Raw genomic sequence first — 22399 nt, forward strand, 5'->3', positions numbered from 1 at the left:
CTGCTCAGCTTCCTGCTGCCCTCCAGTGTGAGAGGCCGCGGCCGCCGCAGGTCTCCAGACTGGCCGCTGGTGCTGGCCGGCGGTGCCCAGGCCGTCCCAGAAGGCACTGTTCCAGCTTCAGGACAGAAGGCCAGGATCTGGGAGCAAGACCTCCAGAGAGGTTTTGCTTCTCCCCAAAAGCCAGGGCAGATTCAGGGTGGGTAGCCTGGTGAGGACAGAGCTGGTCAGATTAACAAGTATCCCACTAGGAAGAAACCTCTGCTTCCTGGTGTCACCTCCAGTAGGCCTTGGTTGGCAGCTGGAGGGGGCGCTGCGAGTCTCCCGGTTGCTAATTTCACGTTAGAGACAACAGAACAGGACTCTGCACTAATGGCATAAATGGTATTTTCAGGGACACTGGGTACATCTTCATCCTTTCGTAGGGAACAGTAACAAGTGCAAGAATTTCTCCAACTCTCAGTTCAAGGGAGCGCAGAAGACTGATTGCTTTTGTGGGTTTTTCCTTTTATTTTGCTTCTGAGACCTTGGCCTCAAAGTCTTTGTGCCTTCCTGAACAGACACCCCATATCTGGCATGCCTTTCCAGCAAGAGACAGCTCCATCCTCAGCCAGGCCTCTGGGCCTAGGCTTTCTGGAAGGAGCTGCCATCTCACTGGGGGTGGGGGGTCAGGGCGGTTGGGGGTAGGCCAGCACCTCCAGTGAGGCTGGGGCAGGAAATGGTATTTCTAGGACCCCCCACCCCCAAGCTTTCCCTTTGTCAGAACATACTTACCCATTCCCACCCCAGGACCAGGAGAACTTCATGGTGAGCTTGAGCCTGAGACAGATGACAGCATTGTCCGCCCAGTTAATCTCTTCCTTGCGCCATTTCTGCCTCTACAGATGAGGCACTCACATAAGCATCTCTTTTCCATTTATTCCCACATTTTAGGTTTCGTCTTCACACTCCCCAATCCTCAGGTACTTTCTTCTGCTTTTCTCTGTAGCTCCCATGGCCAGGCTCAGTTCCAGGAACCCCTTAGGTGAAAGAAGCAGATTCCAAGCAGAGAAAGCAAGGTGCAGTGAGGGGGTGGCAGTTGGCCAGACCCTCTTGGAATTGTCTGGAAACAAATTCAGCTCCCTGTCTCCAAAGCTCCTGTTTTGGTTTCCTCTGGCCCTGCCCAGATGGGCGAGAAAAAGACAGAGCTTTCTTGTCAAACCATTCGTTTCTGAGATGAGTGAAACAGCAGCGAATTCATCCTTGAGGTTTATTTGCTCTGTAACACTAGTTAGTTCCTTCCCATTCCCATCACTGCTGTGCTTTCCTGCTTCCCCCAAATCTAGGTGAAATTTTGCAAGACGAGAAATTTGGGTGACTGCCCTCCTAGCCTGCTAACAGATCTCTCTGACAGCCATTCAGCCGTATTATAGTTTCAGCCGTATTATAGTGCAGTTAGCTCTTCTGCAAGTTAAATCTCATGCCCAAATTGGAGCCGCATGCAGTGAGAGCCAGTTGGCATGCACTTAACCATACAAAATATGGGCACTTTTCCTGCTGCTGACATCGGGGCTGCACGAGCTTCTGTGTTAACACTTGTCAGAGCGAAAGCACTGAGGTTTGGTGAAGTGAGCATGAACCTGCCTAGGAGGAGTTCTAGTCCTACCTCAGGCTGTCAAGCCCTTTTCCTTTCTCTGAGCCTCAGTTTCTCCATTTTAGAAGGTGGGTGACTCGACTAGCTTAATCCTCCTGCCTTAGCCCTTTTCATTGCTTGGCACATGACTCTTGATTTCCTTCATTCGGGACTTCTGGTGCTGGTTAGCGCTGTCTGTCTCTCCATGTGTCCTTGTCACATAAGGAGCCTGGCGGCACCCTTCCTCCTCCCTGACCCCAGTAGGCCAGGAAGCACATTCAGCAGCGTACAAGAGGAATGAGCTGGGCTCAGACCAGGCTGTGTCCCGAGGACGCCTCCCTCCCGCCGTGAGCCAGCTGCGTGTGAGCGCGCGTGCCACACACATTTCAGAGACCTTGTCGCTGGACTCGGACCCCTCCCAGGGGTGGCCCTGCCTTCTAGTCCCTTCGGCACTTCAGGTTGTCATTGGTGTGATGTCTGCTCTGCCTGGCCTGCCCCTCTCCATAAGGCCGTGTTTTCTCTGACGGACCTTACCCCTGCCCATCAGCCCGCCAGCCTGTCTGACTGCCCTGCCTCTGGATCGGCCTGGCGCGGTGCCCAGGGCACGGAGCCAGCTCCTGGTCCCCTCCCCGGCCCCGCCCCTTTTCTCAGCTACTGCCCTGCCAGGAGCGTGCCAGGCCCGCCCCTTCCAGAAGCTTTCCTGGACAATTATTTTTTTCTCCACCTCTCTATCTCAGAGGGATGAGGAGGCAGGGTGGGGAGGAAGGACTGTGGCAGAGACGGAGGTTGGCCCTTGAGGATATCGTTTATGTGTGACTTCCAGCTAGAAGAAAACTAGGAAGTGGGCCGATAAGCGTTGGGAGGGTGAGGTGCCTCTCCTGCAGTGTCTGCCGCGTGGGGTCTTGCTGGCGCCAGCAAGGATCACCCACTGCCAGGGGCGGAGGCCCTCCCACTCCTGTTGACCTTTCCATTCCCTTCTCCCACCCAAACCAAACTGGAGCCCCCTGCTGGCCTGCGAGCTCCTGGAGGCGGGCCTGCCTTCTCCGCGCCCTTGGCGTGGCACGGTGCCACCTCTGCCAGCAGATTCCGTGGGAGCCACCCAGACGTGCACACTTTCTAATAGCCACCGTTTAAAAACTGAGTCAAATTAACTAAAAATTAATCCAAGGGGTTGTCAGTTCAACGTGCAGCCAATGTAAGCAATTGGTGGGAAATTTTACTTTTGGGGGGGGCGTGTGCGTGGGCACGCACAGCACCCGCGCAGGCACTGGCATGTGGGTTATTTTACACATAGGGCCTCTTCTCCACATGTGCAGTTTTCATTGGGAACCTTTGATCTGCATTTAGAATTTATAACGCTTACAGATGAAAAGTTTAGATGATGTAAATGCTGACCATTCAGAAACTCACTCCCCTCCCCATTAATAGTAGCCACTTCCCAGTGCTCAGTGGCTACTGTAGTGTGGACAGCGCAGCGCAGGTCCTGTGATCAGCAAGTGGCAACACCAGCCGGCCAGAGGCAGCACCCACAGCCTGGAGAACGGGCGTGGCAGCCAGCCCTTCTGCCGAGACCCCCTGCCGCCCGCCCTTCTAACTGTCGGCACCAGTTAGTTTCTTCCAAACCTTTGAGGAGGCGCTGCAGGCCCAGTGAAGATCTGGGCCTGGATGGGAAGAAGTTCTGTGTGTAGATGTAGGGGGAGGTGGCTTAACTTTGAGCTCGTCGATGGATTCCAGAGTCTTCATAATTTCTGAAATCTTGAAATGTTTTTGTTTTCTGGAGTAAAGTTTTCTTGCTTTCATCGTGTTCCAAAAGAAAGAAAGAAAGAAAGTTAACACTTACTTAGTCTATTAGGGGAAAAAAAAACCTGTTAGAAAGTGCTCCTCTACAGATAGGCAGGGTGGTCTGTGTCCGGGGACACAAGACTAGCTCGGAGTGATCCTGATTCTTGTTTCCCAGATGTGAAAAACTGAGGTCCAGACAGTTGAAAGCTTGACCTGCCAAAGACCACACAGTAAGCCCGCTGGCCAGAGAGGCGTAACCTGGGGGAGGGGGAGGCCCAGGAGGCGAGGCCTCTAATCTGGTGATCCTTGTTTAATCCTAGTTCTCTGCTGAGTTGAAAGTCCAGGTTTGACTCACAGTAGGGGCCTCTTGGGGATTGGGGCCTCAGCTTGACAGTGTTTCCGAGACCCACAGCAGCTGCCTCCCCACCTTGCCGAACTCCCTGGTCTAGGGAGGGGTGGGGTCATCCGCAAGAATAAGGCACCCTGCCCTGGGGTGGAAAGAGGAAGGAGCAGGTTTGCAGAAGAAGGGAGAAGCCTTCCTTGGGGTTCCCTGGAGCGGTCTGCCTCCATCCAGCTTGCAGTGGCTGTTGGGTGCCCTCCTGTCCTCCAGGCCAGCCCCTTTCTGGGAAGGGTCCTCCCTTTCTTTATCCCATATTTCCTGCCTGCCTCCTCACCAAGGCTTGGATTCTTGCCAGTAAAACACCAGTAGGAAAAGTAAAACCTCATTAGTTTTGAGACCCAATAATTTGGAACCTGAGATGACTCCAAAGCTGGGTGAAGTAGCATTCTTTTTAGGTAAACTATCCCAGGTAATTCCCTCCCCATCTCTCCCTGCCCTCTCCCTTCCTCCTCTTCATCTCTGAGTCCACACCCCTTGTTTGTTGACTTTATATATAATTACCATAGAATTAAAAAAATAATAATTGCTTGAAAAAGCTTCTGTTACGGAAAAACTATAAAGCGCTAGGATGATGTCAAAACTCCATACATGTTACCTGGTTCGGACTTTGATTCCTCCCCTTTCCTAATTATTTGAAGCAAATCCTAGACACGTCATTTTTACTCAACTTTCTCAGTAAGTATTTCTAAAGTACAAGAACTTAACAAAATCAGTGGGTTTTAGGAACAATGACGACTGTCCAATCAGTGTTCAGCAGCCGGCCACAGGGTCACTTTGTAACTATGGAAAAAGAAGTCACCAGCACAGAGTGCTAGAGGTGGGATATTTGGACTCTGACCGCGGCGCCCACAGAGCGCTCACTGTTCACCAGGTTACATGAGTCAAGCCCAACTGGACTGTGTTTTGGCAAAGGGCTTTTGTCTCCTTTCGGTCACCAAGGATAAAGCTCCGGGGACAGGGCAAAGCGCTGTAGTCTGGCCAGCCTGAGGTCAGATCCTGACTTTGACTCTTAGGGACTGTGGGACTGTGACTCTGGAAAGATTGCCCCCCAGCCACCCTCGGGGTCTCTGGTCCTGGGAGGCTTCCAGTATGGGCTGGGTCTCTGTGGGTCCCTTCAGTGGTGGCGGGCTTCTGATTTTCCATTCTGTCATAAGTCAGTGACACTACTCTGAAAGGTGAGAAGTACAAGAGCTTCCTGCCAGGGAGACCTCCTGATGCCCCACCCCCAGCGGCTCCCCAGACCCCCACTCCCAAGGGCTCCCCATCCCAGTACCCATTCCTGAGTCTCTCCTTTGCCTGTTTAACTCCTTCGGTGATCACAGGAACGCTTCTCTGGTCTCTCCTGGCATCCACCTTCCCTAGGTTTGGGAAGAAGGGTCACTTGGGTCCCGTGGCCCTCGTGTCCCCTTGGCCCCAGCAGTGCCAGAGATGTGGACCCCACATGTGGTTGCTCTGTGACCGGGTCACTGGCTTGGTAACTGCCCTGCGAGTCAGAAGCTTCGGGATGTTGGCACCCAGGGAAGTGATTTGGGTGGTGCAACCATCGCCTTTATTGCTTGGGGATGTGAGTTTCATTCTTTCACTTAACAGATTTATCTGCTACAGAGCTGGGTGGGTGGTGGTTCCTAAACCCCTAGGAAGCCTGTGGCATTCTGAACAATTGGGTATTAGCATTTAGAGCTCAGGCTCACTTATAGTGTCCTATTAGCTGCAGGGCAAAGGAAGCTGATCCTGGGGGTGGCCTGGGCCTGGCCCCCACTCCCAGCCGTCACCTCTAGTTGTCATGGAGGTTGAGGATTGGAATCGGCCTCCAGGCAGTGGTACTGCTCTCTGCTTCTCCAGCAGTGTGGACGTTGCAACACTCACACCACGCTGAGCAGCTCCTTGTCAGGCTGCCCCTTGCTGAGCTTGTCAGGACCGACCCCAGCAGGCTCCTGGGGACCCAGCACCCGTGAGGCGAGCGGTGCTTCCTGCACTGGCAGGCACCTGAGCTGCAGGCTCAGTTTTCCAAGGAGGGCGCTAAGATCCAGAGATGCAGCGAGGCTGCTCATCTTCCCTCTGGACCCCGAGTCTCGGCACACTGCCCTAGCCCAGCCCTCACCAGTGTCCTCCATGGATGATTGTGGGGTGAATGAGCAACCCGGGCATCCTAGGAAGGGGATGTGGGTACTCGTCCTAACATTGCCCCATGTACTTTGGGCCTGAAAGAAATTAGGTAGCACCATACTTAATAGAAACCAGACCAGGGGCTAAAACACAAAGACTCTTCCTGGCCTCTGTTGTGTTTTTGTCAGGGTTGGGGGCTTTGCTGAAAGGAGGTTTGGAGGCCTGGAGCAGGTTCCCAGGATTGGGTGTGTATGCACTAGAGGGGTGAGTGAGTCTCTGCCTGTTGGGTGGGGGAGGGCTGCCAGGAGGCCTTTCCTTTCATTGGTTGGGTGGCCCTGCCCTCCTCCCCCTCCCACTCCTGGAACATTCCAGACATTCCAGACTGCCATTGCTTTCAGGATATGGATTAACATCCCTAGTAGAGATTTGATTTCACCCTGCTATAGCCCCCTCCCCAGACCTCCCAGTCCTGAAAAGAAAGCCCCTCCAACTTCCCTCAGGCTTGGAGTTCGTAGTAGGAAGAGGGTCTTTCTGACCTTTGCCTGGAGATTGTACCATGGACCATCTTGAAAGCTCTTCTGATCAAGCCTCTCCTGCATTCGGGTTGGGTTGCTTTAGGCCTTTAGTGGTTTGAATACCAAGGCAGGCAGTCTCCACTGCCCTGCCCTTCACAAGTGCTGGCTTGATGGAGGGCCTTAGCTTGGGCCAGCCTTTCCGTTTGAATTAAGCTACATCAGTGTTTCCAGTCTTTTAACAGCATCCATGGTTTTCATTCCATGGGTTTCTTGCATTTTCTCCATTCATTTGTTCACCAAGTGAGTCCTATGGGGAATTCCTCACCCCGCCAGATGCAGTGGGGCTCCTTCTTGACTGCAGTTCCGACAAGAGAAGATGGCATGATTTGGAAGCAGAGGACCCGAAATTGGACTCCCACCTCTGATCCTTCCCGCTGTGTCTGACTCCTTAGATCAAGGGAGCAAGGCGACCAGAGAACCATGGACGAACATTCTCATCAGCATTTTTGTCCCTTTTCCCTAAGTTATTTCATCTCTGGAAGAGATTTCTTCCCTAAAGAATTAGCATCCCTTCCCCGGCCCTCATGAGTTTTCAACACCGCTGCCCCTTAGCTTGCCAGCCCTAACTTGGGCCCCCTTGCCTAGGAATACTGAGGTCCCAGCTTCACGATTTAGTTTGAGAACACCAAGTCAAAGGCAGTGTGAGAAAATGGACTCCTTGCTTCTTAATTCAGGTTCTCTTACACCACTAGAATTTTATGGGAATAGGTCTCCACCTGAAGAGTTTGTGATCAAGGATGTGCAAAGGCATAAATGACAATAGAGCAACACAGAGCAAGTCATTTAAAAGGTTTTCTTTTCATTATTTTATACATATAAGAGCTGGGTGTAGGCCAGAGGTGTGGGGGTGCTGAGAGGACGAAGCAGAGACAGAGTGGGGAGATGCCCTGAAACCCACTGCTGAGAGGGCAGCGGGAGAGACAGGAGAGGTCTGCTGCGCCGCGTGGGTCAGCTCCCTGGCTGCGTGGTCACTTCTCTGGCCAGGGATGCCCATAGCTTGATAGTGATGAGACTTAACGCCTTGCGCCACCGAGAGGCCCCAAAAGGTTTAAACCGAGGGATGAGGTCATTGATTTTGGTGAGCAGTTACCCTGGGAATCAGTCTCGCATCTGAAAGCTTACCTGTGGAGGATCACGTTTTTTTAAGAGGCCTTAAAAGATGGAAGGAGAAAGTGTAGATAACTGGGAGGAGGAAGGAGATGTGTGTGTGTTAATCAGCCCCAATTTAGCATCCCCTTACTTTGTGTTTTAGTATCATTAAACTCTTAAGTACTTACTCCAAGCCCTTTGCTGCTAAGCTCTTTATAATATTATCTAACATCACCTCATACTACCTTGTGAATAGCTATTATCACTGTCTTACAAAGTTGGAAACTGAGCTTCAAAGAGGTTAAATAATCTTTTTAAGATCAGTGCCAGTGAGTGGAGCCCAGGATTAAATCTAGATCTTTACAAAACCCTCACTGATCTGCCATCCTGCTGTAACTTGTTTTCATGTCACCTCAGATAGTGAGTGCCTTGAGGCCAGGCACTTTTTCCGTTTATCTGCCAGGTGACCTTCCCCCCACCCTACGCCCATTTCCAGCATAGTCCAGAAAGAAGTAGGCAGTAGATTGATCAAGTCTTGTTCAGCTTTGTAATCCCAGTGCTTGAAAATATAGTGGGTGGTAATAGGTGGTAATACTTAATTCTTTTAAAAGAATTAAGTAAAGAGACAAAGCGTGGTTTTTAGGGAATCAGGCTACCCCAGCGTTTAGGGTACCTGTTCTTAGTCCTGTGGCAGCTGCAGTAGTAATTTCGCTCTCTCCCATGGGACACCCCTTCATTGTCTCACTCGTTCAGACTTGGGCGTTGAGCTGCAAGGTAAGGAACCAAAGATTGGGGCAAGGGCTAGGCACGGCAATGGCACAGGCGCCCCCCCCCCCCCCAACGGTCACTGATGCTGTCCCTCTCATTTCAGGAGTCGGAAAATTCAGATTCGAAATATTCCACCCCAGCTTCGATGGGAAGTAAGTGATTTGGGGGAACTATGCATGACTTGAGGTAGTGAAGACTGGGGAATCCCAGTTACTACAGTTGACCCTGGAAGGCCCTGAGATTTGGGGCGAGGTGAAGGGAGGTGGGTGGGTGAGGTCTTGTTCTTCATCCAGGACTCTGTTAACTGCATGCTGGCAGATTTGGTTGACTTATTTTGCTTCTAAATGAGACTTTAAATGCCAAGCTTTAGTATTTCTGCAAAGATAACCCAGCCAGTCACCATCAGCATTAATATCCCAGAAAGGGCAAAGAGAACCAGTAATAACACTCAGTATAGCCTTAAGGCTTTAACCTGGTTGGTGCCCAGGGCTTTGGGGGAAGGGTCTTCAAGGCTGGCCTTGTGATGGTTCCTGGGATGCCCCATCGTAGCCCCCTGTTCTCCATGCTCTCCTAGGTTCTGGACAGCCTGCTTGCACAGTATGGTACAGTAGAGAACTGCGAGCAAGGTAAGATGGGGAGAGGGGGTGGCCTGGGGGGCAGGGTCAACTTCCTCTCCATTGCCACTGTCCCTGGCATCTCCTATGAATGTGGTGTGGGGGTAGGTGCATTGGAATGGGGACCTACAGAGGGTCCAGTTTGCCTTTGCTGCCAGGAGCCAGGCGTCTCCTGTTCAACAAGAGACTTGAACAGAGTCACAAGTTCCCAACATAGGGTTCCCCAGGCTCCAAGGGAGCCTGGGGAACCAAGGTAGAGAGATCTGGAAATTTTGGAGATGGTCGAGAATGGGAATTGTTCATTTAGCCTAATTCTTCATTCTGGATGTGAGTAATTAGCACACTAGAAATGCTAATGTCAACTACATGTTTTTGGTCCATTTTCAAACCAGAGGCTGCTTAGTTCCTACGGATTGAAGGGCAGGCCCAATCTTTCAAGAGTGGGCCCTGAAATAATGAAAAGGAAATCCTGGATCCTAAGTTTTCTGATTCTTAAAAAATGTTTCCATTGCTTTAGATGATAATTATTTTCAGAGAAACAGATTAAAGCAGTCATTTTGCTCAGATGCTTGTAGAACTTGGTTATTAGTGTCTTGGTGGACAAGACACTAGCTTGAGTGTGTAAACCTGCAAGAAACCTAGATAATCAGTTACGGTTTAAATATTTACCTCCCTGCTCTTTGTAGAAAGAGGTAAGCTACAAATGCTTGAAATACTTGCCTGACCGAAGGCAGTGTCAGTCAACCCCAAGGCTCCGCCCACTCTGCTCTAGCTGGTCTTTCATCGTAAATGCCAGGACAACTGGCCCCACTGATGACCACTGCCCAGAACTGACTGCTCACTTCTTACAAATGAAATGACTCCGCTGCTGCTGGACAGACAGCAAGATTTAAGATGTGTCCTGGGGAGCTTTGCCGGATGGCCCAGCATGAGTCAGCACTGGTTTGAATCTGCGCTGCCACAGCTGGCTGCTGCCACAGCTGGCTGCTGCCACAGCTGGCTGCAGGGCACCCGCCACCTGCAGCCAGCAGGACCCTTGCTGGACAGTAGAGAACACCTTCGAGTCTCCCGGTGTCGCCTTCTCAGTGAAGGGCCGCTGATGTTCTGTAGCTTTCCGATCTTGGCTCAGTGCTGTCTCCCCTACCTGGAGTGTAAGCGCTTCACTGGGGGTCATTCTCGCAGAATCTTCCCGCCACTGAGCCAACGAGAAGGTGCTGCTGGAGGCCAGAGGGCATAGGCGGGTTGGCACTGAGCTCCGAGCTCTTGGGCCAGGTACCTTCCACGTGTTGTGGGAACAGACTTGGTCTTCATTACTTTTCACCCCGGGAAGAGCAGGCCCGCAGTCACTGGAAAGGGGTGCACAGGACCGCTGTATAATTCATAAGTACGTGCCCAGGTGGGAATTCTAATTGTCCCACCCAGGCTCCTCCCTGTAGAAAAGACTGAGCATTACATGGAAATCAACTGTTTGTTCATAATTAGAGCTGGGGACCTCATGGACTCGAAGTTGGTGTCGTGAACCTGTGATGTGCAATCAGGAAATCCTTGCTCTGAAACGGGTTGCCCTGCTCCCCAGGCCCTGCTCCCCAAGGCTCCACAGCTATGGCCCAGTTGGCCAGCTCACAGGGAGCTTCATAACCACTTGGTTATTGTGTGAGGATACTCGAAGGAAGAAAAAGAATTTGGGTGTCCCCTTACGGACCATCTCATAAGAGATTGACTTTCTAGAAGTTGCTACTCTAACTCAGTGTGATTTTTTTTTTAATTTTTTTTTAAAGATTTATTTATTTGTGCATACAGAACTGGGGTACAGGCCAGAAGCTCAGGGGCGGCGAGCTGAGAGGACGAAGCAGAGACAGAGTGGGGAGCAGAACAGGTAGATCTACGAAGCACACTGCTGAGGGGAGCAGCGGGCAGGTCAGGAGAGGTCTGCCACACCATGTGGTCACCTCCGGGGCAGGCGGGAATCGAACCCATGCGGAACCGGCCCTAGATTCTCAGTGCTGTGCTTTAACCCGCTGCGCCACCAGGGAGGGCCTCAGTGTGATTTTTAACAGGTTTAACTTTCCAAGTGTAAATTTGCCTTCCAGTGGGGTGTGTGTTAGCCTGCCGGGTGACTTGCAGATAAGTTGGCTGCACCTTCGGTATACCCAGCTCTTGGGGGCAGGGGCTGAGTGAGGAAATCAAAGGAAGACAGAAGGAAAATGCAAAGAGGTTAATTTGAATTTTAAAGGAATTCTGGTGAAAGGAATCAAAGAGAAATGTTTGCCTCAGTTCCCCTTCTTGACCTCATAACATCATGGAAGGATAAGCCTTTCACCGTGTATTTTGTGGCATCTCCAAACTTTACCACTCTAACCCTGCCCTCTTTGCTTCCACAGTGAACACTGAAAGCGAGACCGCAGTGGTGAATGTGACCTATTCCAACAGGGAACAGACCAGGCAGTGAGTGGGCAGGGACTGGGCTGGGAGGGTGTGGGGCCATTGGGGGCTGGGGTCCCGTGGGTGAGTTCCCTCTGGGTTCTGCTATTGCTTCGATGGCCTCAGGCTCTTGCCAAAGGGGTCTCAGAAAAGCCTCTGGATGGATGGCAAATACTCGAAGAGGCAGAACTCCTGAGGGAAGGTGGGAGATCAGGAACAGGAGAAAAGTTGAGTCTCTGAGGACTCAAGGACTTGCCACCTGCTTGCTGTGTTAATGGCGCCATCTAGTGATGGTGGGGAGGAGCCGCAAGACTTTGAAACAGCGCCCAGCGTTCGCATGTAGGGGGCAGACATTTTATTGCACGGATCACCTTGAGCCCAGGTTCTGCTCTTGTGGGGTTTTTCAGTCCGTCACATCCACCATTCCTAGCTGCATGGTTGTTTGATGGAACTCGCACACATCTCACCTATTGGCACCAGCCCACTGTACGTTTTGTACCTCTACTTCTGTATTCACTTCAGAACCTTTTTATACTTTTGCTACATTTTCTTTTGATGATTTTGTGCTTCTTCCTTGTGCTGCCACTGTCCTGTTCCCTCCTATCTAGGGGTGCATTACACACAATTCTACCACTTAATTTTCTTGTAGATGTCTCTGGGATTCAGACTTGTCTGGAATTCCTGCCACCCCTTATCGTCACACTTGTCCTTTCCCACCCCTGCTATAAAGGTCTCATGCAAGCTTACTCACCCCCAGCTTGCTGCCGTTTGCCCGACTAATATTTCCAAACTGAGTCAGCCTTGGGAGTGGGTAGCCCCGCCCCTCCATGGGGCTCACATCGGCACCCTGGGGGCACTTACATCCTGCTTGAGTGGTAGGCCAGTGGTAAGCCGACTGTGCTGTCGCCACTTCTTACTGGTTTTAGCAGTTTTCCTTAAACACATGCCAGGTTCAGTATAAAAACTACAACTCTTACCTCCTGCTTCCATGTCGTTCTCACACGAATCCTATAAGGCAGGTGGTTTGGTTGAAATGGATAGGCAGGACTCAGATCGCCCCCGGCCCCCACAGATCATTTACATTTTCCCTGATATCTTAGCCTGATACCATGGAAATAAAGGTGTCTTTAGCTTCTTTAAAAAAAAAAAGGTTTATGCGTACAAAATCTGGGGTACAGGCCAGAGATGCAGAGGCTGAGAGGATTCACCAGAACAGAGTAGGGAACAGAACAGGCAGATTGAAATACACTGCTGAGGGGAGCAGCGGGGAGACAGGAGAGGCCTGCTGCGCCCTGTGGTCAGCTCCAGGCGGGGGGGGGTCTGACTCATGCTGCGGGGGCTGCGATAGCTTGATGGGGTGGACTTAGGCCTCCCCTCACCAGAGAGGCCATGTTTTTAGTTTCTAAGCCCTTTGTTTTGGTCAAACCCCGTGACTATTCTTGGAGGTGTGGCCCCACCTTGGCCCACTGCTAGGGCAGTTCTGAGCTGGGGGTGCAGGCTGCAGTCACTGCCCCGTGGAGCCTGAGCCTGTCCCTTCAGAGGGCGTCGAGTGTGATGCAGTTGGATTGGAGTGACCAGCAGTGTCTCCTTCTGTTCCTAGAGCCATCATGAAGCTGAATGGCCACCAGCTGGAGAACCACACCTTGAAGGTCTCCTACATCCCCGACGAGCAGATAGCCCAGGGGCCTGAGAATGGGCGCCGAGGAGGCTTCGGCTCTCGGGGTCAGCCCCGCCAGGGCTCACCGGTGGCTGCAGGGGCCCCAGCCAAGCAGCAGCAAGTGGACATTCCTCTGCGGCTCCTGGTGCCCACGCAGTATGTGGGTGCCATTATTGGCAAGGAGGGTGCCACCATCCGCAACATCACAAAACAGACCCAGTCCAAGTGAGTTTGGCTGCAGGGGAATGGAGGCAGGAGCTCAGAGGCGGTGGCTGGTACCGGGGGGGCGGGTGATCCTGGAAGCGCACCGGGGGGTGTTGTATGTCACTCTAGGGGACATACTCCTTCCGCTTCCACTCGGAGCATTGCTGCCAGCGGCAGCCTCTGACTTGAGGTGCGGGGCCGGGGGTGGGGCGGGCGGGGCTGCCTGCATGGTAGCAGTGGTTGGGCCGTGTCGGTAAGAAGGGGCCTGTGGTGTCTCACAGGAAGTCTGTCCAGGCAACCCTGGTCTTGGTGAGTCAGCTACTGCTCAGTGCTCTGATCTCAGCACTGCTTTTTGGGCACTCAAGAACTGGCCAGCCCAGCCCAAGACTGGCCGAAGGAGGTCAGCACGTCATCCCTCACCGCCTTACCCAACACCACCGTGGGCCTCCACTCTCGACGGCTGGTCACTGTGCTCCTGGAAAAGGACAGTCGTCAGACTGTTAGTTGGGGGCATTGCAGCTTCCCGTTATATCTCCCCTTTAAGGGGCGATGCAGAACTTGAGGGGAGATGCAGCTCGTGTGCGGTGGAGCCACAGCCCTGCGTCTCCGCGAGACACCGCGGTTCCTAGCCACTGTGGATTGCGACAGGAAGCTGGGCCTGTTTCCGAGTTCTCTGCCTGACTTGGCGGGTTCTGTGCTGAACCTTGTTCCAAGGAGCCCAGGCTCTGTGCATCCGTTAAGGAGCGGTGGGCGGAGCCGGGAGGCGGGGTCTTGCCTGGAAGAGTGACCGCCCTGTGCTGCCCTGGCTTCTCAGGATAGACGTGCACAGGAAGGAGAACGCCGGTGCGGCCGAGAAGGCCATCAGCGTCCACTCCACCCCCGAGGGCTGCTCCTCCGCCTGCAAGATGATCCTGGAGATCATGCATAAGGAGGCCAAGGACACCAAAACGTAAGGCTTCAGCTGGGGGGTCGGCTCCCCTCAGCTCGTGCTCTTCGACGACGCTGTAGGAGACTGGCACGTGAGGCGGGTGAACAGCTGCAGCCCGACCCGGCCTTTGCCGTGTCTGCCCTCCTGGGAGCTCTGCGCTCGCAGCTGTGCGCCTCCGTTTACGTGCTCGGATAAGGCCACAGGGAGCTTGATTTTTTTTTTTTTTTTTTACTTTTGACTGTTGAACACAAACTGACCTGCCTCACTTTTCCTGGCTGCATAGACTTCTACCTTAAGGTTTATAGTTAGGGACACAGCACGTGTCTGTGGGACCAGTTAATGTGGCGAGTGGATCCAGAGCTCGTTACCTGAGCCCGCTGGCACCCACCCCACTCGCCGTTCTTGAAGCAAACACCCACCTGTTGATTTCCTTAGTCTTTCGGAACACACGGTCCTGTGCTCTGTCCTGGAAATGCCACCTCTGGCTAAGGAGCTCAGTCCCACACTTCTTCCCATGTCTTCTTAAGGGCTGACGAGGTCCCCCTGAAGATCCTGGCCCACAACAACTTCGTGGGGCGTCTCATTGGCAAGGAAGGGCGCAACTTGAAGAAGGTGGAGCAGGACACGGAGACGAAAATCACCATCTCCTCGTAAGGCACTCTCCCGGGGCCCAGTACCCTGATACTTCTCACCACTCCGTGCCTGCTGGCAGCGGGCACCCCCACCAGGCTGCATGGTAACAAGCAGTGAATTGCGTTGGGCCTGCTTTCTAAGGACTGGCCCTGGCCTTTGGTCCTCCGCACCTCAGGAGGGTGTGTGCAGCCCCGGCAGGCCCTGGGGTCTTACTGAGAAGTGGGTGAGCCCTGTCCGTCCCCGAGGGCACAGCATGTGCTCTGTGTGACGGACCACCTCTCTGGGTGGGACCGGGACCCAGATAGGGCGAGCCGGGCGTGGTGCCACTTTGCACCATGACGGGCTCTGCTCGCCTCGTGTGCCCAGGGGTGGCGTGTCCTTGGGAACGGCCGGGCGCAGACCGCCTCCTCCTTGGCTGGTTACAGAGCCCTCTCTCGGCTTGGCGGGAATAGAAGGGCTTCAGCTGGCTGTTCTCTGTTCCCTGCTCTTCACTCTCTGCCTCATAAGCTAGGAACAGAGAGCTAAAGAGCCTGCAGAAAGGGTGGAGCTGGCCATGCCCCCACCTGGCCGCGTCAGGCTGTCAGTAAAGGTTGGCATGTGCCACTGTGCCCAGGCTACAGGACCTCACACTCTACAACCCGGAGAGGACCATCACTGTGAAGGGGGCCATCGAGAACTGCTGCAGGGCCGAGCAGGAGATCATGAAGAAAGTTCGGGAGGCCTATGAGAACGACGTGGCTGCCATGAGCGTGAGTGCCGGCACCCCGTGGTCCCTGCTCTGCCCCTGAGCTGGGCACACCCTGCACAAGGGGCCTTGGAGCTTGACCTTGGTGTTGGCCCTTGAACTAGTCAGGAAAGGGTTATCGAACTGGTAGTTTTTTGGTCTGATTCTTGGGGAAAGGCGTTAGGGACTCTTGGGCTTTAAAGGTCTGGTGTTTTTTATTTTCATCTGAGTTTTTAAAGGGGAATGAAGATGTGGAGTCTGGCTAGAAGGGTAAGTCTGGCTAGAATGGGGTCAGGCCTCACTCACTAGGCCTTTCCTTGGACCGTTAACATGGGCTTGAGAACCTGCCGTGTCTACCAGAGTGGGCTGATCACTTAGAGAGGGGGAGACCAGTGAAGGTTTATTAAACAGGTCGAATTTTTTAAAGATTTATTTATTTATACAGAACTGGGGTACAGGCCAGAGACGCGGAGGGTGAGAGGATTCACCAGAGACAGAGCGGGGAGCAGAACAGGCAGGTCGAGGCAGTACTCTGCTGAGGGGAGCAGCGGGCGGGTCAGGAGAGGTCTGCCGCGCCATGTGGTCACCTCCGGGGCAGGTGGGATCGAACTCAGGCGGAAGTGGCTTTGGCTTCTCAGTGCTGCGCTTTAACCCGCTGCACCCCCAGGGAGGGCTCTAAACAGGTCGAATTTTGTTGGGGACACACGCCAGGGACCAGCAGGCCCAGCCAGGGGAGCTGACCGCTCCTTGCCCTCCTTCCCCAGCTGCAGTCGCATCTCATCCCCGGCCTGAACCTGGCCGCCGTGGGCCTTTTCCCAGCCTCGTCCAGTGCGGTCCCGCCGCCTCCCAGCAGCGTCACGGGAGCTGCTCCCTACAGCTCCTTCATGGTAGGTGTGAGCGCTTCCTGCTGGCGGCCCTGGTCCTGCAGTGGCCCCCCGTAGGGTGCAAGTCTTTGCGGGACCCTGCTGCGTGGGGGCTTGCAGGGAGGGAAGAGGAGGGCTGGAGATGCCCCATGTCGGCGTGCTCCCGGCCACAGTGCCCAGCTTCAGAACCTCTGCCGTGCCCAGGGCACAGACGCAGCCCCTCGTGCCTGTGCTGCAGGATTATGCTGCGGGGATGGGAGTTGGTTGGGAGTCCGTCTTAGCCCTGCTGGGCGGAGGGAGAACTTGGGCCCTCCTTGAGGATGCGTGGCGGGGAGCAGGGTCGGCACCCCGACCTTGGTGACAGCCCTTCTTGCCTTGGCAGCAGGCCCCCGAGCAGGAGATGGTGCAGGTCTTCATTCCTGCCCAGGCGGTGGGTGCCATCATCGGCAAGAAGGGGCAGCACATCAAGCAGCTGTCCCGTTTCGCCAGTGCCTCCATCAAGGTATTTGCTCTGTCCGGGACGCCCTGACCCCTCCTCGCTTTGTTCTGTCCCCAGATGGCAAGTGCCACAGGCCCACCACCCCCAGGAGTCAGCTTTTGCTTTTGACCTGGTCCTCCGGGCAGGCCTTCCAAGTTTCTGTACTGGGAGCTTGATTCTGGCAGACTGCCTTGGGCCCAGATTGCAGCCCTCAGCTGTGGGACCCGATCCCCAGTGTCTTGCCCGCTCAGCGTGATGTGACATGACACCATGGAGGGGCGTAGCCCGAGCCCCTGGCGCTGAGAGTGCTGAGGACGGCGCTTCTCACACACACCTTCCTGGCCAGGACCCTTGGAGGGAGAGTCCCTCTTGTCCTGTAAACCTCCCAAGTCCAAATGCTTTTCTGGGGGAGGTCAAACATGGGACTGTCCAAGAAGTGTGTGCTGCCTGAGTACGCTGGTCATTTGCCTGCCCTCAGCGCCTGGGCCGGACGGCACTGGGACTTGGGTGGGGAGGCCTCCTTTACAGAACGTTTCTGTACCCCCCTCGCTCCCAGGACGGTCAGTGACCCCGAGGTGCAGGGACCTTGATCTTCCCTCTCCTGTTCCGCAAAGTTTATGGTGCAAGTGAGGTGTGGTCCGCACGCTGCCCAGGAGACCCCACCTCCACCTTACCACTGTTTGTTCTGTTGTAGATTGCTCCCCCAGAAACTCCTGACTCCAAAGTGCGTATGGTCATCATCACTGGACCCCCAGAGGCCCAATTCAAGGTTCTGATCCCTTGTTTGTCTGCAGTGGTTACTGCAGGGTAGAGGTCGGGTGGGAGTGCACATCCTGGCCGCGTGTGGACACCGGCCTGCGGGATGGGACCGCCGGCTGCCTCCAGCTGCGCCGACAGCCGTTGCTGTTGACACTCCTTCCCTCTTCACTTCCTGGGGGCCCACAGGAATACGGGGAAGAAGGAAGTCCGAGGGCTTCTCCCTCGTGGCTTTAAGCAAGGCCTTTGATGCCAAATGCCCTTCGCTCCTTTCTGTCCCTACAGTGTTCCTGGGTTCTGGAACTTCTGGCCACGCAGCCACAGAGCTGTAGGGGAATCCAAGACAGGGCAGAGTGGAAGGTGGGGTCCGTGGGGTCCACAGCTCCTACCCCCAAAGTGACATGCAGGGGCTTGCGACACTGGTCGCTGCAGTCCGCAGAGCTCTGGCATGTCGCTGACAGGTCATACGCCTGGGAGGCTGAGGTCGTCCACCACGGGGGTGCTGCAGAGGAGGAGAGTAGTGGTTGTCGGGTTGGCGCTGTTGACCTCCTGCACCCCTCGTCCCACCCCTCATCTTAGATGATTGAACCTTCCGGGGTGGACGGGGAGCTTGGAGCCGACAGTTGTGTTTGCTGCGACTCCTGTATGTTGCACGTGTGGGCTGTGTTAGCCTCTAACGACGACCTCCTGTTCTCAGGCACAGGGAAGAATTTATGGAAAGCTCAAGGAGGAAAACTTCTTTGGACCTAAGGAGGAAGTGAAGCTGGAGACCCATATCCGGGTCCCAGCCTCAGCAGCTGGCCGGGTTATTGGCAAAGGTGGCAAAACGGTGAGGCGCGAGGGCCAGGTTGGCGCTCCGGACCTCAGTCCGCCCAACAGCTCCCCCGGGCCCTGCTCCCCCGCCCTGCTCAAACTCGGGACGCCCAGGGGCCACGACTTGACTCTCCATTCCCCAGGACAGTCAGCACTTGATTCTGCTAGTTTCTCCCTGCCAGTCCCTTGCCTCTTGCCCCTCCAACCAGTCCCTCCCATGTTTTCATTTTTAATTATTGTATTAAACTGGAGTGTAGGCCACTGGTGTGGGTTCATCAGAGACAGTGGGGAGCAAAATGGGCAAATCCACTGCCGAGGGGAGCAGCAGGTGAGACAGGAGAGGTCTGCCACGCCCTGTGGGTCAGCTCCTGCTTGGATGCAGCGCAGGCTGTGGTGATAGCGCTGAGGCCTAATCCTTGGGCCACGGGGGCTTCCCTACCCATGATTTATCGACAGCACCCTGATGCCTCTTTCCTAATCCCAGGTGAATGAGTTGCAGAACTTGACAGCAGCTGAGGTGGTGGTGCCACGAGACCAGACCCCTGATGAAAACGACCAGGTCATCGTCAAGATCATCGGGCATTTCTATGCCAGCCAGGTACACAGGGAGCAGGGAAGGTGGTCGGAGCCAGCCGTCAGAGCGGCGAGACTGCGGACTGTGGCTTGCTCGCCCTTGGCCTCTGCGAGGCCCTGGCGGGGTGGCGCTGCCCGTGTAGGCGTGTGGCAGGCGGACACTGACTCTGCTTAGTGCCCGTCAGGAGAGCGATGGGCTGACTGGGATGAGAGGACACGCCGTGTACGGTGACAGTGACATGCACTGGGCTGTCCTGTTGGCTAGCCTTAGCCCTTCCTTAGCCTTTCGGCCCTCGGTAAGGAAGGAAACGGCATTAGCCGCCACCCGGTGTTGGTCATAGACTCATAACAGGAGTGACACCCTGGACTGCCGTCCTCTCATGCAGTCCCCTTCCAAGAACGCTGCTCCATCGGGGTCCTATTCGTCTACCTCCTCGTTTCCCGTTCCTCACCCCACCGTCCTGCGTTGTCTCCCGTGAGCCTTTCTGCGCTGCCCAACGGGACTGACCCGGAGCCTGCAGCAGAGGGTGAGCATCAGGCTCATTCTGATCTTCACACGTCAGAGAAACCATGACGAATGCTAGCGGGGCTTTCCTAAAACCCCTCTGCCGGCTCCGGACGGTGCCGACTGTTTGCCCCAGCCGCTGCCACCCACGGCAGGTGGCGCGCTCAGGAGACCTCCCCTCCCTGGGGCTTAGGTGGTCCAGGGCAAACAGGAATGCTGCACCCTGTCTCCTGGCGCCACGAGAGTTGAGGCCCCCAAGGGAACGGGTGTGGGACTGAACTGAACCCCACAAGGCCTTCCTGCCGTGTGACTTTGCCAGCAAAAGCATTAAAGTCACAGAAACAGCTAAGGCTGACGCGCCCGGCGTGGCTTCCCCGTGCTGGCTGGTTCCGTCCCTGCGACAAGCACTTCACCGACGGGGAGCGAGAGGTTTACGAGGTAGACAGTGTGTCAGAGGTGGAAGAGCCAGGATGTATCAGCGCTGCGCAAGGGCAATCTGAATAGACCATAACAGGAATTAGAAGAGAACTACATAAAACTTGAAGCGTGAAACTAACCCTAGGAGCTCATATTTATTTTATATTCTTTCCCAGCCTGAAGCTCCTTTTGCACTTGATCTTGTTTACGAAGCAACATCTTAGGGAAGAGACTTCTTAAGAAGTTAAAGACACTGATTCTTCTGGGGTGCCTGGGACGGTGTCACAGTGGACCTTATCTCTGCTTCTCCATCTTCAGGCATTTTATCCCTTTCCTGAGGGTGTGTGTGTGTCCAGTGGAGTGGAGATCTGCTAATTGATACACCTGACAACATATCCTCCAGCCTGGGGACTCCCAGAGCTGCCTTTTTTTTTTTTGAAGCTTTATTCATTTTATTATTATTATTTTTAAAAGATTTATTATTGGCCCTCCCTGGTGGCGCAGCGGGTTAAAGCGCAGCACTGAGAAGCTAAAGCCACTTCCGCATGAGTTCGATCCCCGCCCCGGAGGTGACCCACAGGGCGTAGCAGACCTCTCATGTCCTGCCCGCTGCTCCGCTCAGCAGTGTACTTCATTGAACTGCCTGCTCTCTCCACTCTGTCTCTGGCCCCTGCATCTCTTTAAAGGTTTATTTATTTGTGCATACAAGAACTAAGGTACAGGCCAGAGGTTCTGGGGGTTGGGGCTGGGGAATGGGATATGTCTTGGGGGAGGATTTACCAGAGACAGTGAGGAGCAGAACAAGCAAGACAGACAGGTCTACGGTACCCGGTGGGTCAGCTCCCTGGCCGGGGATTGAACTCGTGCTGTAGTGGCTGGAGATAGCTTGACTGTGCAGAGACTTTAATCCCTGACCCACCAGGGAGGCTCAGAGTTCTTTTCATGTCAGGAGCACGTCAGTTTGGTCCAGTTGAAGTTCTGAATGAGTTCATGCCGCTGTTTCTTCCTTCTCTCTCCCCAACTTGCTTTGTTACCTCGGGGTGTGGAAGGCAGAGAAAAATCAAGACCCCTCTGGGCCTCAGTCTTAGCCTTTCTCAGTTCTGTGTGACCTGCTCTGGTGGCTGCCAGAGTCTGGGTCCCGGCGCCTCTTGCCCTGTGTGAGGGTTCTCCTGGCCCCTGGGGGCCCTCACTCTCCCTCTTGGCTTGTTCTTTCCACAGATGGCTCAGAGGAAGATCCGAGACATCCTAGCCCAAGTTAAACAGCTGCACCAAAAGGGACAGAGTAACCAGGCCCAGGCACGGAGGAAGTGACCAGCCCCCCGTCAAGTGGGGTCCAGAACAGCGGGCGACACTGAGCGCGCGCCCCAGCAGGCCTGAGAATGGTGGGAATCAGGGCACTCGGGCCGGCTCGCAGATCAGGTTTGCCCGCTCGCTTGAGAGATGTTCCAGTGAGGAACCCTGATCTCCCGGCCCCAAACCCCCAGCCAATTGGCCCGACACTGGCTCCCCTCAGGGTACCACCTTGGAAATTCTAGCTCAGGGTGCTTTTAAACGTGGATTGTTAAAATAAGTAAGTTCTATAGGTCCCATTGAGAGGGTGGGTTAGACCCCCAGTGGGAAGAGAAATAAAATTTGCTTCAGGTTTTTAAAACATGCAGAAGGTGTTTTAATCAGCCTCAAAGGATGGTTCGCTTCTTGATCCTAGAATCCACACAGCCTTCTACTGACTCATGGTTGAATGCCTTCGTTCTCCTGCCCCCAACGCAGCCTTTCGCACAGTCACTCTCATTGTTTTCTCCTTGCTGTTACCAGAAAAAGAGGGAACCAGTGCGTGGCTGTGCTTGACGTTGTTGACTCCCAGGGAGAAGACACATCAGTGTTGGTAGTCCAATTCCAGTCCCTCCCTGACCAGCCAGTGGGGCCATCAAGGAGTAGAGAATTGGAACTAACTCAGGAGATGATTAAAGTCATAGTAATCCACGTTTAAAAGAAGTGCCCTGTGGCTGGTCTGTTTCAGACCACCATTTGAAAAATTGGCACGAGAGAAATTGCCCCACGGGGCCGGGGCCTTCCCACTGAGACCCCGCCTCCTCCACAGCCCCGGACCGTGCAGGTCCCTCGTCGCGTCCCGGCGCCTGCCCGTGGGTGGCTCCGGGCGCTGAGCGGGGTAGGGCGCACCCCTGCACCGTCCCTGATTCCCATCATTCTCAGGCAGATTTTATATTTTTTTAAAGTCTATTTTAATGATTGGATATGAGCACTGGGAAGGGGACTAACTCCCCTTGATAAAGTCTCTGTTCCATGGAGGACCTGCGTGGCCCCAAAGGCTGCCACCGTGCCCTCAACCCAGCCCGGGTGCTCCTTGGCGGGCTGGTCCCCGAGGCAGAGGTTGCGGGGCGCTCCCCGCCACGGCACTGTTTCACTGTTTCCTTGGTGGCGGCGGGATGTGGAACCCAACCCTGCGCGCTCTCCGTGAAGCTGAAG

The 22399-nt window shown here is 54.5% G+C and overlaps 1 protein-coding gene across 2 annotated transcripts in view; it reads left to right on the forward strand.

The window, feature by feature from the left end:
* IGF2BP1 (insulin-like growth factor 2 mRNA binding protein 1) overlaps window positions 1–21605 on the forward strand; it is a 34952-nt gene extending 13347 nt beyond the window's left edge. Inside the window, exons 3-15 of one of the 2 annotated variants that reach the window (XM_004684308.1) lie at window positions 8433–8481; window positions 8904–8955; window positions 11325–11388; window positions 12965–13246; window positions 14040–14174; window positions 14681–14803; window positions 15400–15535; window positions 16275–16397; window positions 16756–16875; window positions 17546–17620; window positions 18305–18436; window positions 18905–19018; window positions 21134–21605. In XM_004684308.1, coding sequence (XP_004684365.1) covers window positions 8433–8481; window positions 8904–8955; window positions 11325–11388; window positions 12965–13246; window positions 14040–14174; window positions 14681–14803; window positions 15400–15535; window positions 16275–16397; window positions 16756–16875; window positions 17546–17620; window positions 18305–18436; window positions 18905–19018; window positions 21134–21226 — 1498 coding nt within the window. In that variant the 3' untranslated portion in view covers window positions 21227–21605. The remainder of the gene's footprint in view (window positions 1–8432; window positions 8482–8903; window positions 8956–11324; window positions 11389–12964; window positions 13247–14039; window positions 14175–14680; window positions 14804–15399; window positions 15536–16274; window positions 16398–16755; window positions 16876–17545; window positions 17621–18304; window positions 18437–18904; window positions 19019–21133) is intronic. The other variant, XM_004684309.1, reaches the window with a different exon arrangement.
* The last annotated feature ends 794 nt before the right edge of the window (window positions 21606–22399 follow it).

Source organism: Condylura cristata, unplaced genomic scaffold, assembly GCF_000260355.1.
Source record: "Condylura cristata isolate star-nosed mole 26May11 unplaced genomic scaffold, ConCri1.0 scaffold00017, whole genome shotgun sequence".
Classification (NCBI taxonomy): Eukaryota; Metazoa; Chordata; class Mammalia; order Eulipotyphla; family Talpidae; genus Condylura; species Condylura cristata.